Genomic DNA, 23,753 nt, shown 5'->3' with positions numbered 1-23,753 from the left:
GCTAAGTAGATTGAAAGGTTAATTGTATTTTGTTTAGGTATTTGAAATATTTGAGTTGGGAAAAAATGAGGAAGATTGTAGGGGCAAATGTGGTGTCAAAGACATGTGTCACTTAATTTAACCCTCTCTCTCTGCCTTCTGTAAAGCTAATGAGTAATGCAAAGCGACTATTAAGAGCACATGGTTCTCTTGAAGAGGAAGACAGGGAATAGCATCCACTGTTACCAGATCAATTAAGCGCTTTTGTTGGCCAGTCAACATGACATAGAAATGATCTGATTCTAGTGAATAGCTCCTAGCAATGGCGTTCATCTCCACGGGATTTGTCATCCTGTACCTTTTTCTCAACAGAATTTCATTTTCTGAGAGAATACACTCCAAAATGTCATTTTGACCTCTAAAGGCAAAATGGGCAGCAAGATGGGGAATTGTGTTCTTTAAGATGATTGGCATTAGTCATAATTTTTTACTTAGTCGTGGATTTAACGTGTTGATTAGTACCAAGTACTTGGCAATGGATTTAAATTGCAAATAGCTCCTCAGCTGGGAGGCTGAATCTCTAACAGATAAATGAGTGAAAGTTAATGCTGACAGTTCTCTTGACCAGTTAGACGACAGGTTTCTGTTGCTGTGATAAAACCAGCAGCCTATCTGCAAAATAAGCCGACTGTGCTTCAGATGGGCTCACACAAGCTGGGTTGACAGCGACCTGGGGCTGTGCCTCAAGTGCCTTGCCAAACAGAAGAGATGCAGTCGAAAGAAATGAGCTGTCCTTGTTGCTCAGGGAGTCAATTAGAAAGTGGAAAGTTCCTACTTGACAATGATATACATACACACACATATATATACACACAAATATATGTATATAAATGACATATAAATGAGTTTAGTACCTTAAAATTTGGTTTTAAATATATCAGAAAAGTTATTTTTTTCTCAATCTCATCAAAGAGGCTTGATAACAAACTATTTGTTTTACGGGAGAGCATGAGGAAACATTCATTAGCATGTACCTATTACTATGATCTGTGCCACCTTTTTAAAATTCTCCTTAGTAGTTTCTTGGAATATTGCCAACACTCTAGAGTCTAGTTAAATAGCCTGAAACAAATAATCCTACCACAGAGGTATATTTAGGTTTAATTAGCAAAAACGAACTTATAATATATATCAACATTAAGCAGATAAACTACTAATATTCACAGATAAGCCCATGGCAACCTGTATCTGTGAAACCCATTCAATTTATGTAGAGATGATAATGTCTTACTTTTCCTCTTAGGGTAGGGAAGACATTTGGGAGTTCTTGCATTTCCATTAAGCCTTCCAGGCCTTACTGGGATTCTTCTCTCCAGAGACTTTTATCAATAGAATTAGTGAAGAATTCCTCTCTACTTTTCTGTAACTGAATTCTCATCTCCTCTCTCCACTGGGGTTGCTTCCATCCCCTGCTGGTGTTAGGCTGTGATGGTGTCTCACTTCGAGACTTGTAGGGGTCCTCTGGCCTGGCATGTGACTGTCTCCTAACCCCGCCTCAGCCCTGCCCCCAAATAATGAGAACAGCTAGATCCCTCTCTGAGCTGATGAAATGCTCCCCTTTTCTTTGGTGGAAATCATTTTGTTTGCTTTAGGTTGTTCTTTCACTGGTGTCCCATTTCTAGAGTCATTTCTTGTGCTTAGTAGGTCTTTCTGGGGTTTCTACTCAGTCTCTCCATGCTCATTTACCGTTTTAACATACCTGGCGTTCTATCCTTCTTACATTACACATCCCAGAGGCAGCTACTGAAAAGGCTAACAATTTTGATTCTAAATATATTTCACTCTTTATCATATTTTAACTTGCTCTAAAGATAATTGCTATTCCTCACCCATGAACTATAAAATTAAATACGATTAATCAAAACTTGACAGCAGATACTAAAAGAAATGAATATGCTCTGCATTCCTTTTTTGCTTTAGTTTTCTCTTAGGCAATGTTTCACAATCATTTTTTTTCTCATGATGTCTCCCTAAGGAGTCTCTTTAGACATGTTTTTTAAAAAAATTATATTTTATTGTTTACGCTATTACAGTTGTCCCACTGCTTAGATGTGACATCTTTTTCCTTAACTGCCCTCCCTAGGACATTTTTAAAAAAATACTTTATTTATTTATTTTTAGACAGAGGGAAGGTAGGGAGAAATGGAGGAAAGTATCAGTGTGTAGTTGCCTCTCATGTGGCCCCTACTGGGGACCTGGCCTGCAACCCAGGCATGTGCCCTGACTGGGAATCAAACTGTCGACTGTTTGGTTTGCAAGCTGGCACTTGATCCACTGAGCCACACCAGCCAGGTCCCCTCCCCATGAAATTTTAACACTTCCTCTATAGTGCACATCTGTTTATAAACTCTGAATATCTGAATTATACATAAAAAGAGTAAGCTTTTTTCTCATCTATCAAGGACTAATTTTTGCCCTCTTGGGAACAATATTGTCCTCACTGAGAAGGTACTCTCTCAAGAACATATTTATAGGGATACTCCTGCGTGCACTCGCCAAGGCTAATATTTCTGTCCTCATTGCTGGGTAGCACACGGAGCAACAGGGGACAATTGGGCAGAAGCACTGCATGTTCTTGGGGGAACGGCATACATTTTTATGCCCCCTACCTATTTGCAAAACTATTAATAAGTGTGTACTGGAGACTAAACTATACTCCCTCTTTATTAATATCCGAGTATCTTTTTTATAAGATATTATTTTTCAAACTTTCTATGAGCGTCCCCTCCATACACACCCACCTATACTGACTGCAAATACATTCAGACTTGTTTCAAACTTATTTTCCATTTTGACACAAGGACCAGATTTATTTCCTGTTTTCTTCTGTGATGATATTAATGCTTTCATTTTACTCATGTAACCATCACTGCATCATACCTGTTCATTATTTGATAAACTTGTTCTCAAAATATTTTCCATGGAGTTCATTCCTCAAGCCTGGTCCAGTTGCAACAAACTGATGAGAAATACACATAATACATATGACATTCCTATCATGGCTTAGCCAGAGGACTGTTCTGAAAGGTAAATTTTACTCAAAATTAGATCAGCAGATGATAGATCGATAGATAAATAATAGATAAGCTTCTTTTTCCCTTGTTAAGGTTGTGTAAGTGTAATTTTTAGCAAGAAGAAACTGTGCCTTAGATGTATTCCTGAGGGGAAAATTCTTCATGAAACACTTTTCAGAGCTGGAAACACTTTTAAGAACATGAAATACTTTTAAGAACTGAAAACGTCACCAAAAGCTTGAAGATCAACCTACCTATTAGTGAAGCTTCCAACAGAGAGATGCCCAGGGCCCAGATACCAGGCCTCTGCCCCCTCCCACTCCTACCCCCATAAATCCGGGTGCGGCTTGGAGGCAATATTTTAGGAAACCTGATGCCAGTTACGGATGTTTGGAGTTCTCCAAATCCTCCCAGTTTTATCCTCCCAATACTTCAAGTTCCCCTCTTTCCCAGTCAAGACCCTAACATTCACACACTTCACTCCGCAAGAGAGTGAAGATAATGCACTTTCTAGTTTAGTAACCCAGAGGTACATCCTCTGAATCTAACTTTCAACCTTACAAAACCCACCCGGGAAGCTACAGGAGATAATTCTTTGAGAAAAATCATGGCAAATCCTTGACTCTCCAGCCATGCCTTAACCTGAGAATTTAAATTTCTGAACTGGAAATATATATATATATTTTAACTCCCAGTAGAGATAAAAGCAAGCAACCCACTCTTCTATGCCTATGACATTATATTTTGCTGCGGCCTTTTAACACTTGGTCTGAAAAATCATATACTTCATTTTAGATGGTAAGGGTAAAATGTCAGTTGATTTCACCACAGTTGCCATGCACTCCTAGCGTCCTCTCCTTCGGGGATTGGAACACCCAGGGTCTTCACAGGCCCATTGAACAGTCCCTGGCTCTCATTCCTGCAGCTTGCCGCTGGTGACAGACTCTGCGGCAGCTGGCGTTCAGTGGCTCTAGCTGAAACTACTTCACAAAAAGTAACTTTTTACTGGGAATCAGATGTTTACAAAATTACTAGAAGAAGCAAAATTGTACTATAGATTTGGCTTGCCAGCAAGGCTGCTGCCTCTGCCTGAAGCAGGAAGCTGGGAAATCAGGAGGCTCTAGGAGCACACTACAACCCAGGAACCAGGAAACCCTCTCAGCAGCTAAGCTCGCGTGAACTACTGGACACGCACCATTTACTAAATGTCTTTAGTCCTTCAACAACATGAAACTAGTCACAGCAAGTGGGGCCTTCACTGACACTGCTGTGGAAAACCTCAGGGCTACCCTGACCCTAGGAACTGCAGGAGGTGGCAAAGCCAGGAAGTAAGCCTGAATGATGAAACAAATCTCACCAAGATTTCTAGCTTTCAGTGGAATAGTCCAGACACAGAAAGACAAATATTGCATAATCTCACCTTTGTGTAGAATCTAAAAGAAAAGTGTAGGTTGAACTCATAGAAGCAGAGAGTGGAATGGTGGTTACCAGGGGTACATAGGTGGGGCAAATGGGGAGATACTGGTCAAAGGATACAGAATTGCAGTTCTGTGGGATGAGCAAGTCTAGAGATCTAGGATTCAGGCATGATGACAATAGCAAATAATTCTGGAGCCAACACTGGAAATATGCTAAGACAGTAGATTTTAGGTGCTCTCATTACAACCAAAGGTAACTATGTGAGGAGATGGGTTAATTAGTTTGGCTGTATGTAAGGTCATGTTGCAGACCTTAAATATATACAATTGTTATTTAAAACATATTTTATATATATAAAAATATATAAATATACATATAATCCTCTAGTTTAGTTTGAATGTATATAAGATCATGTTGTAGACCTTAAATATATACAATTGTTATTTAAAACATATTTTATATATAATCTTCTAGTCATTTGAATTTGTGCCTTCTGGAAAGGGTGATGAAATGCCAGGAACCGGTTTTTAAGATCTGTCATTTGCTGTGACCATGGAGACTTTACAGCTTGCAACTTACGTTGCAAGTCTCAATTTCTGTCTACATTCCTTTTGTTCTCCAGAGAGGGAAAAGCAAACATTTCAAACAACATGGAGAGATATTTTACATTCTTAAAGTCATTCTGCATGAATTTAGCAGTATCTCGCCTTACAAAAACCTAGTGGTGTTAGGTTCAGAATGCAGTACATGTTTGTAACCCTCTTTTTCCCCGGGGGCCTTCTTTTCTCATTAGAGACTAAATTGTTTGCCCTTGACAATTTTTATTACTGCAGCTATTGCGAAATATGTTCTTAATCCATAAAACTTCATTCATTCTGACCAATTTGATAGTCAAAGTGAGCTTTAGTGCTCTTTGAATCATATGTCTCAAAATAACTCATATTAAAAACACTGACCAATACATTCTCTTGGTCCTGCCTGACTTTGGCATGCCCCTGGTAATGTACAGGCAAATGTTGAACCGTTGATTCAATTTTGGCTTGTCAGCTTCCTAAAGAAGAACATTTCTTAAATTTAAAAATATTTTCTTCCTATAAAAAACACAGCTGTTGAGTTATATTATGTTTTGTCATAAGTGTTGGTTTTTTAAAAACCTTACTCCTACAAAAACCATGCTAGGAAATTTCTAGCTAACACCAATTATAGCGTGTGCTGAGAAAAGGAAATTTTTATTTATTTGGATTCAAAGCTGAGTATAAGTCAGAGATGAACAAATAATACCTTACTTTATATAGTTTTAGCTCTGTCTTCCTAGAGTCTGTACCATAAGAAGGTATCATTCTTATAGTTTTATAGTAATACTTTGTTGAATTCAAAACATGGAATACCTTGTTATATTGCCCTTCCTAGGTTTTTTTCAACATAGCCCATAGTAATGAACTATTTGTGATTTTTAGCATATAAAGGGACCAAGAAGAGTTTGTTTATAAAATACTGTATGTGATGCATTTCCTTGTGAAAAAAGTGGCTAGTCAGAAGAAGTCAAACCACTTGTTTTATAGAGTATGTCTGACTAATTTATACATTTTCCTTAATAATATTTAAAAATTACTTTTTTTTCTTTTTTCTTAAAGAAAAAAGCAAACAAAATATAACCAGAGACATTGAAATTAAGAACATTGTAACAATAGCCAGAGGGGAGTGGGGAGGGGATAGTGGGGAGAGGGGTCTATAGGAGCTACTATAAAGGACACAAGGACAAAATGAAGGGGGAGGTAGAGGTGGGGGAGGGAGGTGGGACTGGCTGGGGTGGGGTGGAGGGATGGGGAGAAAATGCAGACAATTGTAACTGAATAAAAATAAATAAATTAATTAAAAAAATTAAAAATTATTTTACCACTAGGAAAATGCTCTGACTGGAAGCAGTAATATCTCTAGGAGACGTGCATGTTGTAGAACGGTGCAGACCAGCCCTCCCCACGTACCAATGCCTGGCCTTGTTGGTCTTTCCGTCACGATTTTCCATCCATTGCCCTGATGCCTCACTGCCAGATCTTCTGCAAAGGTCCCTGTCGTAGGTCTTCCCGTGCCTCATTGCACGCTCTTTGAAATGTGGCTCCTCTGCTCCACTCATCAAAGGTGGCATTGCTTTTATTTCCCCTCTCTTTGAACCTGGACATGGAGACTAGATGTACTTATGAATTATAATTGATCCTATGGGCATTTGGATATTTGGGGAATTGGGCAGCCAGCTTCCCGAGAGTCATTGTAGTATAATGGGCTTGCTTCTATGCCTCAGGTTGGGGTGCTCATGCGATCTATCTTCCAAACAGGGAAAACCTGAGAATAAAACAGTTAAGTTTTATTTCTAAAAATTCTTATTTTTGACTGAAAAATTAGTTTGATTTTACTATGAATCTACAAAGTATTTTTAAACCTGTTTCCACTAATACAATAAAATTCTTTATAAAACAATGAAAAATAATCTATACTGAAACCCCAACTTTTTAATGTAAATTATATAATCATTAAAAACTAACAGAGGCAAAATAATGATCTTGGCAAGTAGTCACATTTCTTAAACAGTGCCTCAGCCAGACATGTTTCTGATGCTGCACCACTGACATTTTTGTAGAGAATGCATTTGTTTCTTACATGGTATTATTACTTTTAGTTTTAAGGCCTTTTTCATAAAATTACAGGAAATCTTTAAAGTTGAATTTTATGGTTACTAAATTAGAAAGTGTTGACATCAAGAACTGAGTCATAGTATACCAAAATATTTCTCATTGATAAAATATTCATTCTATATATTCATTCTATATATTCATTCATTCTATATATTCATTCTCTCTTGGTAAACTGAGAGAAATTTTTGTTAAATGAAAGATAACCTCAATTGTAATTTTTTTGAATTGAAATGCATAAGTATTTCAGTCCAAATATATTCAAAAGAACTATATTTATTTAATACCTTAATTTGAGAAACATTTTAAAAAGACAACTTATCAAATATATTATCTGTATTTATACTTTATGAAAATTTTCCCCAAATTTAGACACTGTAAAATCACAGGCATGCTCAATATTATCCCACTTCAATATGAAAATAGTTTTCCACATGAAATAAAATAGGTATATACATCTTACAAAATTTGTGTTGGATCTATAAACTATAAAATGCTGATGAAAGAAATCAAAGAGACAACAGAGAGTCACATTATTTATGAGTAGGGTAACTCAGTATGGCTTAGATGTTAGTTTTCTTCAAATTAATCTATAGTTTTAATGCAGTTTCAATAATAATATTAGCAAGACTTTTTCAGATGTAGATAAGCCAACTCTCTACTCCATAAAGAAAGGAAAATAAATTTAAATTGTCAAGATAGTTATAAAAAGAAAGGGCCAATTTAGAGGACTTGCATCACTCAATATTAAAACTTAATAAGAACTGAATAAGGAAATATAGTCTTCTAAAAAAAAGTATGAAACAATGTCATTCATACAAAAAAAGTTATCCTAAACATCTACTTGTAGCTTATCAAAAATTAACTCATACTAAATATGAAGCCTAAAAGTAAAAATTTTAGAAGAAAAAAAGCGTGAGAGAAAATTTTAATGGTCTTGAGTTAGGCAAAGAATTCTTAGACATAACACCAAAAACACAGTTTATAAAATAAATAATTGATAAAGTAAACTTTACCATAATTAAAGACTTTTGCTCTGTGAAAGATGTTGCTAATAGGAGGAAAAAGACAAAGCTACGTGCTATGGCAAAAAGTTCGCAATTCTCATGTCTAGCAAGGGACAGGCATCTAGCATACAGAAAGAACTCTAAAAATTTAACAGTGAAGAAAGTTTTCATGGGCAAGTGATTCAAGCAGACACTTCCCTAAAAATATATACAAATTGCATTTGTTTGAACTGTGCACACAAACTCTCTGAGTTAAAAGGCAAATTACAACAACATTAACAGTAGAATGGCTTAAAGGTACAACCATGTTATTCCATCAGGAATTTGGGTAGGGATGGCTGGGGGACTTGTGTACTCTCCTTATTGAAAGAAGTCATTATTCATAGTTTTTATATTCATAGTCTACTCGGTGGGAGGATTGGCTTGTCTGGAGGGTTCAAAATGGTTCATTATGGGTCTTGTGCTTTAGTGGGGGCGGCTAGAAAACTGGACTTAGCCAGGAGTTTTGAGCAGACCTACACGAGGCTCCTTCAGAAAGGCTTATCATGGTCCCGGTTTGCCCCAGAGTGTTTTTGGCCATCTTTAATCTGACAATCTTTCCTCTAGTGTCCAATTAGTCACATTTTTCCAACATGCAAAATGTCACGTCCCTTTTTAGAGATCTCAGCTTCCACATTCCATCATGGTATTGTCTTAAAAGTCTGGGCTCTTGCTGTCAGGTCTAAGTGTAAATCAGGCTCCCAAAGGGCAGAGCTTGATTATGTTCCTCCGGATCAAAAGATCTGTGGATTCGAGAGGCAAGTTACCTACCTCACACACCCAGTCAACATGCAAAGGATAACCGCAATAGATGCTCCCCTTTAAAAAGAAGGTGGGTGAGATGACATTGTAGTCACCCATTCATAGCAATTCTAAAGTCTAGGCAAGCATATCCCTCCAGTTACATGACTAGGGCCCAGTCCTCTTCCTGCAAATGATTCTTCCTGGACTTTGACTTCACCATTTGGGCTCCTAATGCTGTGTTCTGGGTCATCTTTACTTTTCTGTAAAACATGAACCCTGCTTGCTGTTCATTTGCCTTTCATTCCACTTCCTGTCAGTTGACATTTGAGAACCTTACAGGCTGTTTGCACTTTGAACTGTCCTTGTCCATTTCAACAGAAGCTGATGGTCCTTCCACTCCTTGAATTCTCCTAACATGTTTGTGGGTTTCCTATCTGTGTTACCACTTTTGTGGGTTTCCTATGTAGGTTACCATTTTTAGGGTTTCAATACCTTGGACTAGAAGTCAAGATTCTGTGGGAAAACACTTCAATGCAGAGAAACCTTTTGCTCTGGTTGGGAAAACCTGTGAGGTAACTTCTCAATCTTCCAAAGTATAAACAGGGGTTTCACAGCCACACCCCTGAGATCTTTACCCTGAGTCCATAAAATTAGTAAAGTGATATTTTCAAACTTTTGCTGGAAATCTCCTTAGCCAAATACAACAATTCACTAGTTGCATTTTCTATTTCCCACATTACTGAGAAGACAGCGTTGCCAAACTTTCTGCCACCACAAAACAAAGGTGAATTTTTTCCATCCTCCAATAACAATTTCATTCTCATCCTTTCTACTATCACAGAAGTCTCCAAAACCCTTCAAGCTTCTCCAGCTACCTGGTCCCAAAGTCAGCTGCACGTGTGTTAATTTTTTTCTTATAGCATTACCCATTTCCAGTTACCTAATTTCATCTCAGTTATTGTTGCCTCACAAACTACCCCAAAACTGAGTGCCTTATGAAAGCAAACATTTTAGTATATTTCCTAATTTTGTAGGTCAAGGATTTGGGCAGGTCTCTTGGCTTTTTGTAAATGGGTTCAGCAGAAGTGCCAAGTTAAAAGAGACCTAACTTTGAGATGGCTGTAAGACCTGACTTAATCATTTGTTGTAAGCAGTATATTGTGTATCATGCAGAGAGAGCTCAAGGCCTGGATGAAACTTAGGGAGATCTCACTTTTTGTTCCTGTTCTATAAAATGAGATTGGTAAAGACATTTTATTTATTCCATGTGTTCTCATCCGTTACAATAATTTTCCTGTGATGGAGGTATTCATATATAAATAGATAATTTTATTGAGGAAACAATATATCAATAGTTTCAGAGATGGGCCAGGACAATCTAAACTATAATGTAGAATAAAGTAATCATATTTAAGTATTTCTAAAAGTATTATCGTTTACATTGTGCTACCCAGTGTAGGATTTATATTTCCTAAAATATGTATGCTTTCAAATGTATAAACTCAAATAGAAGAGCATACCCACAGGTTGCCAAATATTTTATGAAAAGTAAAAAACACATGGAAATTTGGCAACTTATCTTTTACCCTGATGATACCCTGCACCCAAATACTTTTAAACATGGAAGCATAATCCCAAATATCTGTAAATATAGAAATATTAAAATGTGTGGTGTTGTCTACCCAAGAAGCAGATTATCTAATGGTTGATTACAGTTTGTTTTTAATTCTAATTTTGGTATGTTGCATATGTACTATATAGGTAATTTATTTGAGAATAAATTGTAGATTTTTAAAGTGGTTATTTCATTTGATATAGAAGAAGCAAATATTTCATCTATTACTCTCAAGAATTATCCTAAATGTGGCTGCAACATGCAATAATTGTTTCTAAAAGGAGTTAATTCCTCTACAGCACTGAAGTGCAGTTAATAGCTTCCACGTGGCTTCTTGGCCGATCTCCAGATCAACAAATGACTAATTAAAAATTATCTTGATTGCTCAGAAGGAAAATTCATTCTAAATACAATTAAATTTCATCTTGAACATATAATATTTAACTCACTAAAATTTTTCCAAATTTTCTTGAGTTAAAATTTTGAGTTAAAAATTTTTCCAAATATTTTTAAGAGAAAAAGGAACTTTTTCTCTTAATACTCAAGCTCTACCATTTCATAGTAAACAATATCCAATATGAGCTTTCATGAATCCAACCAAAGATTGCCAAACGACTAAAAGGGGTTTCTTAGAAAAACCACTGGAAATTCAAATATCAATTAAAATGTAAAACTGTGACAATAAGCCTCAGTATTGAGAATATGTGAAAATACTAAAAATGTCTACTGGGATAATTTATTTACATAAACAGTTTTTCTACTGAGGACATTGTAAAAACAAATGAAACAAAAATCCTTTACCAATGACATCTATTCCTTTGTCTTTATTTATTAAACCATGTCTTTTCTCAAATCCAAGCTGCTGAGTATCAATAGTTCATTAAAATTGTGAAGAGAAGTATAAAGATTACCACAAAATAATGGATGCAGGTGTATAATTAAAAAATATGTAGGCGTAAACTAAAAATTTCAACTGGAAACACTTTCGTACACTAGGTAGGAAACCTAGTTTGCATAATTTATCTACTTTGGCAATAGTTGCTGTTTATAGGCTCAGAATAGTCTTTCTTTGTTAGTCAGTTCTGTAGCATCAGTCCCAAATTACATGGGATAGTAAAATAGGAGCTGCTTGGCGGGAAGCTAGATGCGCTCTGCCAGTGCCAGATTTTGCTCTCATAAAAAATACCTGTAATGTGAGATGAAGCTGTTAAGCCTAAGTATATACTGTACAAGTATATATATAAGTATATATAAGTATCCCTGAAAACTTGCAAGCAAGGCAAATTTTAATCAGCATTTTTTTCAATTCCAAATTATGTTTAAAGCATGTAGCTTCATGCCTGAAAGTTAGTAATCATTCAATTAACAATAGTTATTAATTTTATCTTTCATGTTGATTGTAGATTGTGATTTTATATATTATTATATATATGGCATTCACTTCCAAAAATATTTGTCTTTAAAATATCACCTTGCATTTATAATTCTCTTAATGAGACCTTTCAAATTTTGTAAATTAAATAGATGATTTCAATGTCCTTACATACAATTTAAAAACATATGTAAAACAAACCTTGGAAATATAATGCTAAGTATAAGAAGCCAGACACAAAAAGCCACATATTGTATGATTTCATTAACATAAAGTATTCAGAGCAGACAAATATGTAGAGGTAGGAGGCAGATGAGAGATGACCAGGGCTGGAGGGAAGGGGGTGTGGGGAGTGGCAGCCCAATAAGCAGGGGGTTTCCTTTCCAGGTGGTGAAATGAGCTGGAAACTAGATAGGGGTGATGGTCACACAATATTGTGAAGGTTCTAAATGACACTAATGGTAAATGTTATAAATTTGACCAAATTTAAAGAAAAATGCACATATGCTAAAACGTAACACAGTTTACATCAGACATTCCGGCAAACACACTAGTTGGAAGATCTTCAAAAAATTATTTGTTGGCACTGTTATCCACCCAGTAAAGTGTGAGGTGTCTCTCAGCTATTCCCAGAAGAGTTTTCTCCTATTACTGGATTCTTAGAATTTCATGTTTGATTTGAGGAGATATCGAAAATAGCATGTTGAAAGACTAAAATAATAGTTTATTTTCTAAAAGACTTTTTACCTTTTTATAATACAAGTCATATATTCCAGTAGTGTTATTTAATGGGAAGTCCTCCAAATAAATAATAATAATAAAGGGATCATTGCCCACATGCCATTAAATATTCACATTGTAAATTAATAAGTGCTATGTGTAAATGGTTATGTTCATTTTAACACACAAATTCAAACAAGTGAGCACATTCTTTGTTGGATGTAAGTGTTGATATAACTTTTGGGTCATGAATGGAAGTGGTGGTAACAGAATTTCCAAGTCGATGTTGCCTAAACCAGAAAAGACATATAAATTTCCTCTTCCTACTTGTTAAAATACAAAAGTTTAGGAACTGATTTGGGCAGAAATATGAGGCAGGAAATTGTGTCCTCTCCCGCCCCCCTTCTACGGGCTTGTTGGCACATCTTGCTGTGGAGGAGAGAGAGCATATTCTACGGGGCTGTCTAGCGTGGTGTGTGAGAAGGCTGAGGACTGGACATATAACTGGACTGGGGTGACAGCTGTGGGGGGTAAGGAGGACCATAGAGGTGAGGTGCACTTCTCAGTGCATTGTGTATAGGGCACAGGCCACAAATGCGACATTTCACTGATGTTGACCTTGATCCTTGATCCCCTGGCTGAGGCGGTATCTTTCATGTGTCTCCTCTGTAAAGCCTCTCTCTTCCCTTTTTTCATGCTGTTCCCTTTGGAAGGAGGTCACTGTTTATAGTCCACACCTAAGGGTGGGGAGTGCCATTCCCCCTGTTTGCCAGAGGAACTGAGTAGGAATGCAAGAAGTGAGCGCTGGAGGCCAGAGGGGGCCTCCATGTCAGTGGAATGTTGCTATGAGTACGTTAACTCCGAGAATAACTCGTTACTTTACAACCAAAGAGCCTCATAAATGACTATTCTTCAAAGAAAAGAAGTAGTTACTGGAAGTTCTGGCTCTGTTCAGGTCTTCACTTCAAAATCTAGGCGTGGCCAAACTGAATAAACTATATGAGTTGGAACAATCTCTACTGACTTCTGGAATAATATTCCAATAAGTAAGTTTACCTCTGCAGAAGTTGTTACCTTGGAGAGTCAGCACTAGACAGACAGTGTTCTGAGTAGAACAGAGTTGACCCTCGAACAACAGGGCTTGAACTGTGCGGGTCCACTTAGGGTTTTATTTTTCAGTAGATTTGGCCCTTCCATCCTGGTTTTGCATGGTGGATTCAACCAACTCAGGATCAAAAACAGTATTTACACATTTCCAACCACTGTTTCCAAACTGTGGATTCCCAGCCACAGATGGAAAATACTATTTTTGATATGTGGTTGGTTGACTCTCTGGATGCAATAGCTGTAGGTGCGAAGGACTCTCTGCAGTTAAGTTTGGGAGCAGTAAAAGGTTATATCTGGATTTTCAGCTACTGGGGTTGGCACTCCATACTCCTGCATTGTTCCAGAGTCAACTGTACAGTTTTTATTGTTTTTGCCAGTGCTTTAATTTTCAATCTTGCTTTTGTTTATTTGTGCTTTTGCCCCAAATTCGTATGTTGAAATCCTACTTTACCCAAAGGTCATGGTATTAGTAGGCGGAACCTCGGAGGTCCTTACGTCATGAGGGTTGGAACTCTCATGAATGGGACTAATGTTCTTTTAAAGAGATCCCATAGAATCCCCATCACCTTCTGCCACGAGACAATATAGTCAGAAGTCTGCCGCCCAGAAGGGGACCCTCACTCCCTTACTGGCACCCTAATCTCAGGTTTCCAGCCTCCAGAATAGTAAGTAACAAATGTTTGTTGTTTATAAGGCACCTGATCTATGGTATTTTGTTATAGCAGCCTGAAGGGACTAAAATAAATCTTCCATTTGAACAAAGGTTACTGGATGAGATGCAAGGAGTATTATTTCATTGACTCAACACACTTCTATTCTGACCAATCCTGATAAATTACATGAATTTTAATAACTAATATTTCCTTTAAATACTGTTATAAGAAAAAACTATAATTCTAAAAACAGGGATGAATTTTGTTTATATATCACTTTCTATAATTTTAAAGAATCTATTCTACTTCTTGAGAATTCGTATCTTTATATTCCCAGAATTGGTACATCACTAGATTTTCTCTTAAAAAGTCTTCAAGATTTTAAAAAGATTCTGCCCTTTTCTAGAGAATAATTAAACTCATGGATAATGAAGAAGCCAATGGGAGATTGGAAATAACTTTTGTGAGCTTCTAAATTGTTCTTATAAAATGCCTTTTCCCCCTGTTGGTTTAGTAACTGAGAACTGAGAAGCATTTGCCAGTGGGCCATTATTTTGGAATTGGCGGCCTCAGAAGACCACCCTCCCCGTGGTGGGGTTCAGAGAACAGATGGTGCAGGCAGCACGGGGGATATTGCGGTGACGACATAGGAGCAGTTATTCCACCACTGCCTATCAGTGTTCTGCACTCTGGGATGCATGGGGCCCTGTGTTGTGCACTACTTCAGAATTAGAGAATCTTAGAAAATGAAACCATGCAAAGAACATACATGCGTCGCCCACAGACACAGACAATGGTGTGGGGATGGTTGAGGGGGCAGGAGCTGGGTGGAGGTGGGCAAAGTGGGGGGAAATGGGGACAGCTCTGATAGTGTCAACAATAAAAATTAAGTCAAAAAATCTAAACCAGCAAAATGATTGTCAGGGAGTTTGCACTTTACCCTTATTTTTTTGAGAAAAGAAAGTTATTTTCTGATCATCCTGAAGTTAGCCAGTACCTTCAGTTAGGACTCCTAAAAACAGGAAGAATTCTGAGTTATTTTTCCTTTTGGCAAGGACTCCAGGGATGGTTTCCTTAAAGGTTCCACCTTCTAGAGTGACTAACAAAAACACTGTTGTTCTAGTACCTTCAAAAAATGAGAATGATAATGTACCCAAATACATTCAGAAAGAAAATATATCAATTTCCTAGTGCTGCTGTAGAAAATTCCCACAAATACAGTGGCTTAAAAACAGTACAAATGTGTTATCTTATGATTCCGGAGGTCATTAATATCTCTGGCCTAAAATTTTATGATTGTATATAAGCATCAATTTGACTACCTTTTAAGGTTTATGAATGAATTCAATAGATGTCTAGATTTTAGAAATGTGAACTATAAACATTGATTTCACTCTCAATATTATCTCATATTTATTACTGTCTTTTTTACCCACATATAACTGTGCTACAGAAATTTTCCATTTCAAATTCTTTGCATATGTTGCGTACATATCGATCAGCCTTTGTTTTGTGAAGCTGTTTCCTCTTCAGTCTGTGGTCTTCTATTATAAGCAGGTTATTTCAAATCGAGTTGCAAGAACTTCTTTCAGAAGTGGTATTATCTTACTATGTCATTTTATTTACCCTTTGCCCATTTTCAAAAATGATCCGGATTCAAAAGTAATATAATTGGTTGCTGGGTATAAATGGGATGCATTGGCCATGAGGAATCAGCCTTAAAAATTATTTTTGCAATGCTAAATTTGGTGTGTGATAGGGAAGCTTCTCAGCATAATGTTCATTTGCAAGCAGGTCAAAACCCAAACTGTGAGGAGTGTCAAAACCGAAGTTTCTGGTTTTCAGGAGATGGTTATTTTTGAATTTTGCTTTGGACTTGGGCCCTAAATCCAATGCTTGCATGTGTTAGGGAACAGAGGTATTTTTGGTTATTGACAGAAAGAGCACGATGGATGTAGGTTAACACTTGGCCTTGGTTGACAGGTGACGGTTTTTTTTCCTTATGTGATTTAGAAACAGAAGCTGAAGGGCACTCGATATCTTTTTTAGCTCACTTTTTCAGCAGAGTGTTCCTACAGATATGAGATTGTGTTTATAAAGTTTATCACTAAGTCAAGAACATAAGGATAAAGAGATTCAGCCAGATTTTATTACACATACTGAAGCTTAAAAGTACTTTTATTTTAGCCTCACAGTGGGGAACACCTACAGAGTATTCTCAATTAACAATTAGTTACAGCATAAAAAAATACTTCAATTTTTTATCTGTATCTTTAGAATCAGTCCAAAAGGAAATTCTTTACTAGTCAGTTATTTTTTCTATGGCGGGCATCACTCTAACTTGTCTTGCTTTAGCCGTCTCCTCTGGGTAAGGCAGAGAGAAACTGACTTTAGTCCGATCACCGATTCTCTTGGTGGTAGTTAGGACTCAGGCACAGACGGTGGAATGGTGAGGGACGTACGAACCGGCCACCAGGGAAGTGTGCTTCATGGTACTTCATAGTACTCTGAACTCTAGGCTAAGCGCATATGACCCATCCTTGTCTGGTAGAGAATATGACCCATCCTTGTCTGGTAGAGAATATGACCCATCCTTGTCTGGTAGAGAATATGACCCATCCATGTCTAGTAGAGAATATGACCCATCCTTGTCTGGTAGAAGCGCGTGCACATATCTGCATTCACAGCTTCGGCAGATCCTTAGGGCTGGCGAGATTTCCACATTATCATAAGCTTTCTGGTAAAGAAGCTGAAGTGAACTCTGCTGCATGGGTACTTTTGAAAATACATGGGGCACCTAGCAAGCAGACAGTATATTGTCGGGTGTGTAACCTCAGTGACAGGTAGAAGACAGAGGACTCAGTGCACAAAAAATGATTAAGGGAATGTACAGACTTGTTATGTTCACAAACACTCTGAATTAGATCTATCTGCAAGATAGGCCATTTACTGGGTTTGATGTTATGAAAGTAGTGTTTGTGATTGCTTGGTTACTATATTCTGATAACTGATAATTTGGTATTCAAGGAAAAAAAACATAGATAAAAACTGGTGTTCACTTCCTCTGAATATCTCCGGCTGGTTTTCCATGGAAACGAAGCTTTATAAAAATGTTCGCATTACTCAAGCTTGCAATGAAATCTACATATTTATTTGCTCATTTTGAAATTCTAAGGGGAAAATTGTGTTTATAGTCATAGGTGATACTTATATCCATATACTGTATACAAATACCACACATACACCCGGCCATCTAGCTTGTCACTTTCTACATTAGTCCAGAATTTGTGAACAAGAATTTGGCTGAACCATTGACTCTTGCCCTTTTTAACTTAACTATGAAAGGTCTAATTCAGAAATCTCACTAGCTAAATCTTCTTAAAGAATTACTGGTAATAATGCTCCTTTGTTATTCTTTTATTATTCCAAAATCACCTGTTATTTTTCCAAGTCACCTATTTCATAGAATTTACATGCTATATTAAACATGCATGTATATATATGGTCATTTTTATAAAGTAGGCAGCTTTCAAGAAAATTTCACTAAAAACACTTCAAATGCTGTCAGATATCTACTAAAAGAAATGGTTGTAGAAGATGAATGCAAAGCTGAAAATATTTTACTCCGAGTGTCTAAGAGTAACCCAATATTTTATTCTGACAAACAAGGAGAGTAAAATTTGAACAGAATCACAAAACACAAGCGTGATAAAACTGTGCTCTTCTGTGGTCTTTCCTCTGGAGGCGCACAGACCACTAACAATGCCGGGGAAAGCCTCGGAAATAAAACGGCTCTTGTCAGTGGTAATGAGTGATGACTGTGTGAGAGGGAAGGCTCACAGGATGTCAGGGGCTTTTGTCACAACTCAGAGAAGCCTGCAAAAGAGCACATAAGATTCAAAACTTTTAATTTATTTTTTAAAGATTTTATTTATTTATTTGTAGAGAGAGGGGGAGGGAGGAAGAAAGAGGGGGAATGAAACATCAATGTGTGGTTGCCTCTAGTGCACCCCCTACTGGGGACCTGGCTTGCAACCCAGGCATGTGCCCTGACTGGGAATCGAACCACTGAGGCTTTGGTTTGAAGTCCCGCGCTCAGACCACTGAGCTACCCCAGCCAGGGCAAGACTTAAAACTTTTTAAAGCATCAGGCCTTCCCCCCTTTCCTTCTTTTACTGCAGGACTACAGGGTGAACATCTTTCTTCGTCAGAAATGGAACGACCCGCGCCTCGCGTATAGTGAATACCCTGACGACTCTTTGGACCTGGACCCTTCCATGCTGGACTCCATTTGGAAACCCGATCTGTTCTTTGCCAATGAAAAGGGTGCCAACTTCCATGAAGTTACCACAGACAACAAACTGTTAAGAATTTTCAAGAATGGAAATGTTCTTTATTCAATAAGGTGAGTCATGGAGTTAAATTCCTGATTTTAATGAAAAAGGGTTTTGTTGTTGTTAGTGAGTCTTTTGAAATTTTTGATTAACTGCTTTCATTGTTCCACTCAAATGCCTTTAATATACCAAATATGTCTAATCAGCAATAGCAGACCCAAGTTTTAGATTCAGAAACTGTATGAATAATTCTCGGAAATCTACTTTTTTAACAAGTAGACCAGGTTATTAATCAGCCAGGTGGGTGGGTGGTTTAAAGGCAAATTGAATGGTAGCCAAATAATACATTGTGATTACATTTTATGTATGTATACTCCTTTAAATATTTATAGGTGAAGAAATATTTAGATTTGCTTGTCTGGGGTCCATTTTCCATAAATTATTTTTCAGGTGCATGTATTTTTTTTAGATTTCCCGAACTTCTTAGAAAAGATCTTATTTATGCTACAGTTATTTATTATAATTATAATGATTATTATTATTATAGTTTTTTTAACACTAACACCAAACCACAGAAATAGCAACAACAAAAAAGACCCCTAAATATTCACTAATAAGAACAAGCAGAACACAATAATTATCCCATATCTTGAAGTATTTTGCATGAGATGGACCTAAGTTTATTCATAAGAGGTGGCCTCCAAAATATATTCAAGTGCAAGGAAAATAGTTTATGTTTATTTTTACTTGAAACATTCTATATATGTAAGCATACCTGTGAATAAAAAATACACATCTCTGTAAAGTCATGTGAGAAGTTGAGAAGTATGCCCAACCACTGGGAGAAAATAACCAACTATGGAAATGATCGGCTGAATTTGGGTAGGAAGGAAGGTGAACTTTAGATTTTACTATATGCGAGTTCATATTATTTGAATTCTTCAGAAAGACTTAGGTACTGCTTAGGGATTCAGTACATTTTATGATGGAAGCTGGAAACCTGAGGTCATGATCCTCGACCCTTGGTTGTGGGTTCATGATGGATATCAGGGGTGCCACGACAGGGTGCCAGCAGAGCAAGTTAAATTTTTTCCCTGCTAATTTGAAAATTAACTTTGTGAAAGCTATGGTTTATTTTAATTATATGGTACTGTTTTATTTCAGACAGATTTTGGCTACAAGAATATATCACCAGATAGCATGAGGTAATCATTTGGCAGTTAAAATGTGAATATTTCCATTGATAGAATTGAAATACAATGTGTGTGTGTGTGTGTGTGGCCTATAGCATTATGGTTATTTAGTTGTTTTTATCAAGCCTTTTCGGAATTGGAAAATGGTTCCATCCATTATGAATTGCTCACATTTCTTCTAATATTTTGAGGAAAGTTATGGAGTAATTCAGAACTGCATTTTTGTCTTTTCGGTATGAATTCAGATGAAACAGGATGATGTCTCTCAGCTCCTAATTTTTGTTTGCTATACCCTGGCTCACACGATCAAAGACTAAATTTGTTTTTTTATGAGTTGTTTTTGGAAATCTCACAGTACTTTGAAATCTTCAATTGGCAAACAGTTTCTTTGTTTAAAGAAGTTGTGCTAGAGAAAAACCTCTCATTCAATTTATAAATGGAGCATCTGTGGTATTTTATGGGAGATCTGGCTTTCCTGCTTGTTTAAAGAAACAGGCAGAATGTCCTGGCGAACCTGACCTATTTAACTTGTCCATTTATTTGTACTTTCTCCTTCCACCTACTAAAGCAAAGAAATAAACTTAATAAGGAATAAAATGGCATTAATGCTCAGGAGGGCGCGAGTAATGAAAACGCAGACAGTGACAGATGAACGATGACAACGTACCTGAGGAAGCTTGAAAATGAATGCACTTGTGAAAACTGACTTAACAGAGACAGCTGACACCAAAGCCAATGTGGGGGAACCAAAAAGGAAGATAATAATATCCTCACACTTTCAGAAATTTGTGGCAGCTAGGGCTTCAGAAATTAGAGGCTAAAAAAGAGATCAAAGAATGAGAATTGATTTCTACTTTGTAGGAACGACAGGGAAACTTCTATTCCTAATTTTCTCGCTTACATCCTTTAGATGAGGGGCCGCCTTTTTGCCTTCTGAACGGGGCAGAAAGCAGGACAGAAAACCTCAGAGAGGTAGTGCCAAGGGCTTCAGGAGCAGGAACTCCAGACACAGCTGGATCTGTAATGAGGCATTATACCCCCTCCCCCCAAATGAGGATTACATGAGGTATATTTAATGGCAATACCCATGTTCTCCCTAAAATGCTGGAAGCCAGACATAAACTTCTACTGAGCAGTAGTGAGAAGAATACACCTCTGGAGAAACTAAATTGTCCAACAGAAAAAAACCTATAGATATTGACATTTTTTGGGGAATCACCAATGAACTCTCTGGGCAGCCATGTTATCACCCTGCAGAGAAAGCCAGGACTCAATGAACCGTCTGCTACTGATTGAGCTCCAACAAGATTTTAGTGCTTCATTCTTATATGTAAAAAGACATTTTAGGACATGCTATAGTATTAATAATAATCAAAGAGAAGCAGAAGCCAAAAAAAAAAAAAAACCATGCAGAGGAAAGAAAGAGAAAAGAAAAGAAAATTAAAGAAACAGGAAGAAAAGAATGATTCAAGAGAAAATCCAGGGAGAAGAGATCATGAAAAAAAAATCTTTGGACACTTGAGATAACTGGATGCATGAAATAAGATACTTCTAGGAAAGGAAAATGGAGTCATTCAGACCATCATAAGAGCAAATAGTAAACCAAAGTGGGGGAAAAATAGTAAAATATTTGAAGATAAAGTGAAGAGGCCTTCTAAGAAGTAGAATCAAGATATAAAGGAGTAGAGAATAGGAGAGAAATGATATGGAAATCAGAACATCAGTACATGTCTAATATATGACTAGAAAGGAAAAACAGAGAGAGAGAGAGTGAGCTTACTATGTTAAACAAGAAATTGCTAGGTGAACTGCTGTGTTTAACTATTGAGAGGGCCTTTCCAGCTCTGAGAGGGAGTTCGTAGAATTTGAAGGAATAGTAGGAAATAAAAACTGAAGTGATTGCAAAAGTGAGACAATTATTAACAACAGGAAGAACAAAAGGTTATGCTGTAATTACAGCAACCTACTAAGCTTAATCATAAACCATAATTACATGTTCATAACATGTAAACACCAAATATTAATTTAACTATGTGTTTATATAATTAAATTTTGAGTATAGTTGAGATTTCAGTGTTAATAAAGTGTGGCATTAAGACAAATAAATTCTATTATTTTCTTGTAGGAAATGAATAGATAATATCACAAATTTAAAAAAATCAAGCATTATGTAATAGCAATTTAGCCCTGTGAACATAAATCGTAGACAAATATCTAAGAAAAGGCTGCCTCTAAGGCTAGAACTGGGAGTAAAGGATGTGTGGGGCAAGGGTTCAGTTGTTTTTTATGTGCTTTATGCAGCTGTTTAAACTCTTAAATGATATACATGAATTATATTGTTCATTTTCAAATTAGGTACTTTTTAAATGAGGGCTTTGGAGCCAGGCACATGACTCCAGATTGACAAGTTTGGTATTGGTTTTGCTCTGCTTAGGAAGTTAGCCTATTACTTATTTACTGGGTGCTGACTGAGGGCACAAGATCCCTGGGTCAGAGACAATGGTATCTCATTGTGGTTTTAATTTGCATCTCTCTGATGGCTAGTGATGCTGAGCATCCTTTCACTTGTCTCTGGGCCCTCTGTATGTCCTCATTGGAGAAGTGTCTGTTCAGGTCCTTTGCCTATTTTTTAATTGGATTGTTTGTCTTCCTGGAGTGGAGTCGCGTGAGTCTTCAGACAAGGGAGATCAGACTCTTGTCTGAGGCATCATTGGCAAATATATTTTCCCGTACGTTTGGTTCCCTTTTCATTTTGCTGATGTTTGCTTTACCCACACAGAAGCTTTTCATTTTGATGAAGTTCCGTTTGTTTGTTCTTTCCTTTATGTCCCTTGCTCTAGGGGACATATTGGTGAAAATATTGCTGCATGGAATATCTGAGATTTTCCTGCCTACGTTCTCCTCTAGGACTTTTATGGTGTCATAACTTATATTTAAATCTTTTATCCATCTTGAGTTTATTTTTGTGTATGGTGTAAATTGGTTGTCGAGTTTCATTTTTTGCATGTAGCCATCCAGATCTCCCAACACCATTTGTTGAAGAGGCTATTTTTACTCCATTTTATGCCCCCTTCGTTGAATATTAATTGACCATAGAGACACGGGTTTATTTCTGGGCTTTCTATTCTGTTGCATTGATCTATGTGTCTGTTCTTATGCCAGTTCCAGAGACAGGCCATTAATTTTTAAATAGAAAAAGCAAACTTATTTCAATAGATGCTTTTTAAGATACTGTTTATTCAAGTGAAATCAATTTATAATGCTTTAAAATTTATGCAATGTGGAGAATTTTGCTTGTGTGTAATTCTGTAGAGTTTTCTGAAGAGGTCATATTTATGTCAGCTTCCTAAAGGGAACATCAGCAATATTGAGATTGCATTGGTGATGGGTTGATAAGCTTTATGATTGTCTCTGCAAACAGATGACGACACAACTCAAAATTAGAACACTAGTTCTAATCTTCCTCCTTGTGTTCTAACGATCTAATTTCTGCTGAGGGTATTCTTTGTAGAATCCCTCACAATAAACTACCAAATAACTCAAGTAAATATATAAAAAGCATGCAAAAATACCTTATATTTTCTAAAGTTTTAATTACATTTCTCTAATTTCTTTTGGGAGAATTATTTGTGTTTATTTTACTTTAAATTTAATAACTAATAATGTATAAAATGTTTATTTGTTATTACAAAAACATAGCATTTAAAAAGAAGTCACATTAATTACAGAATCCATTTTCATGAAAAAGGGCCCTGTGCTTTTGTTTTTTTCTTTTTCTTTTTTTTTGATTTAATCTTTATTGTATTTTTT

General features: G+C 36.7%; 1 protein-coding gene across 3 annotated transcripts in view; it reads left to right on the top strand.

Moving 5' to 3' along the window:
• Window positions 1–23,753, top strand: part of GLRA3 (glycine receptor alpha 3) — a 125,273-nt gene that overhangs the window by 36,350 nt on the left and 65,170 nt on the right. For all 3 annotated transcript variants that reach the window (XM_024569040.3, XM_024569041.3, XM_045202556.2), the window contains one exon: window positions 18,598–18,821. In XM_024569040.3, coding sequence (XP_024424808.1) covers window positions 18,598–18,821 — 224 coding nt within the window. The remainder of the gene's footprint in view (window positions 1–18,597; window positions 18,822–23,753) is intronic.

The sequence above is a fragment of the Desmodus rotundus genome, chromosome 9 (assembly GCF_022682495.2).
Source record: "Desmodus rotundus isolate HL8 chromosome 9, HLdesRot8A.1, whole genome shotgun sequence".
Taxonomy (NCBI): Eukaryota; Metazoa; Chordata; class Mammalia; order Chiroptera; family Phyllostomidae; genus Desmodus; species Desmodus rotundus.
Note: the sequence above shows the minus strand (reverse complement) of the source record. Positions and strands in the feature narration are given on the sequence as shown.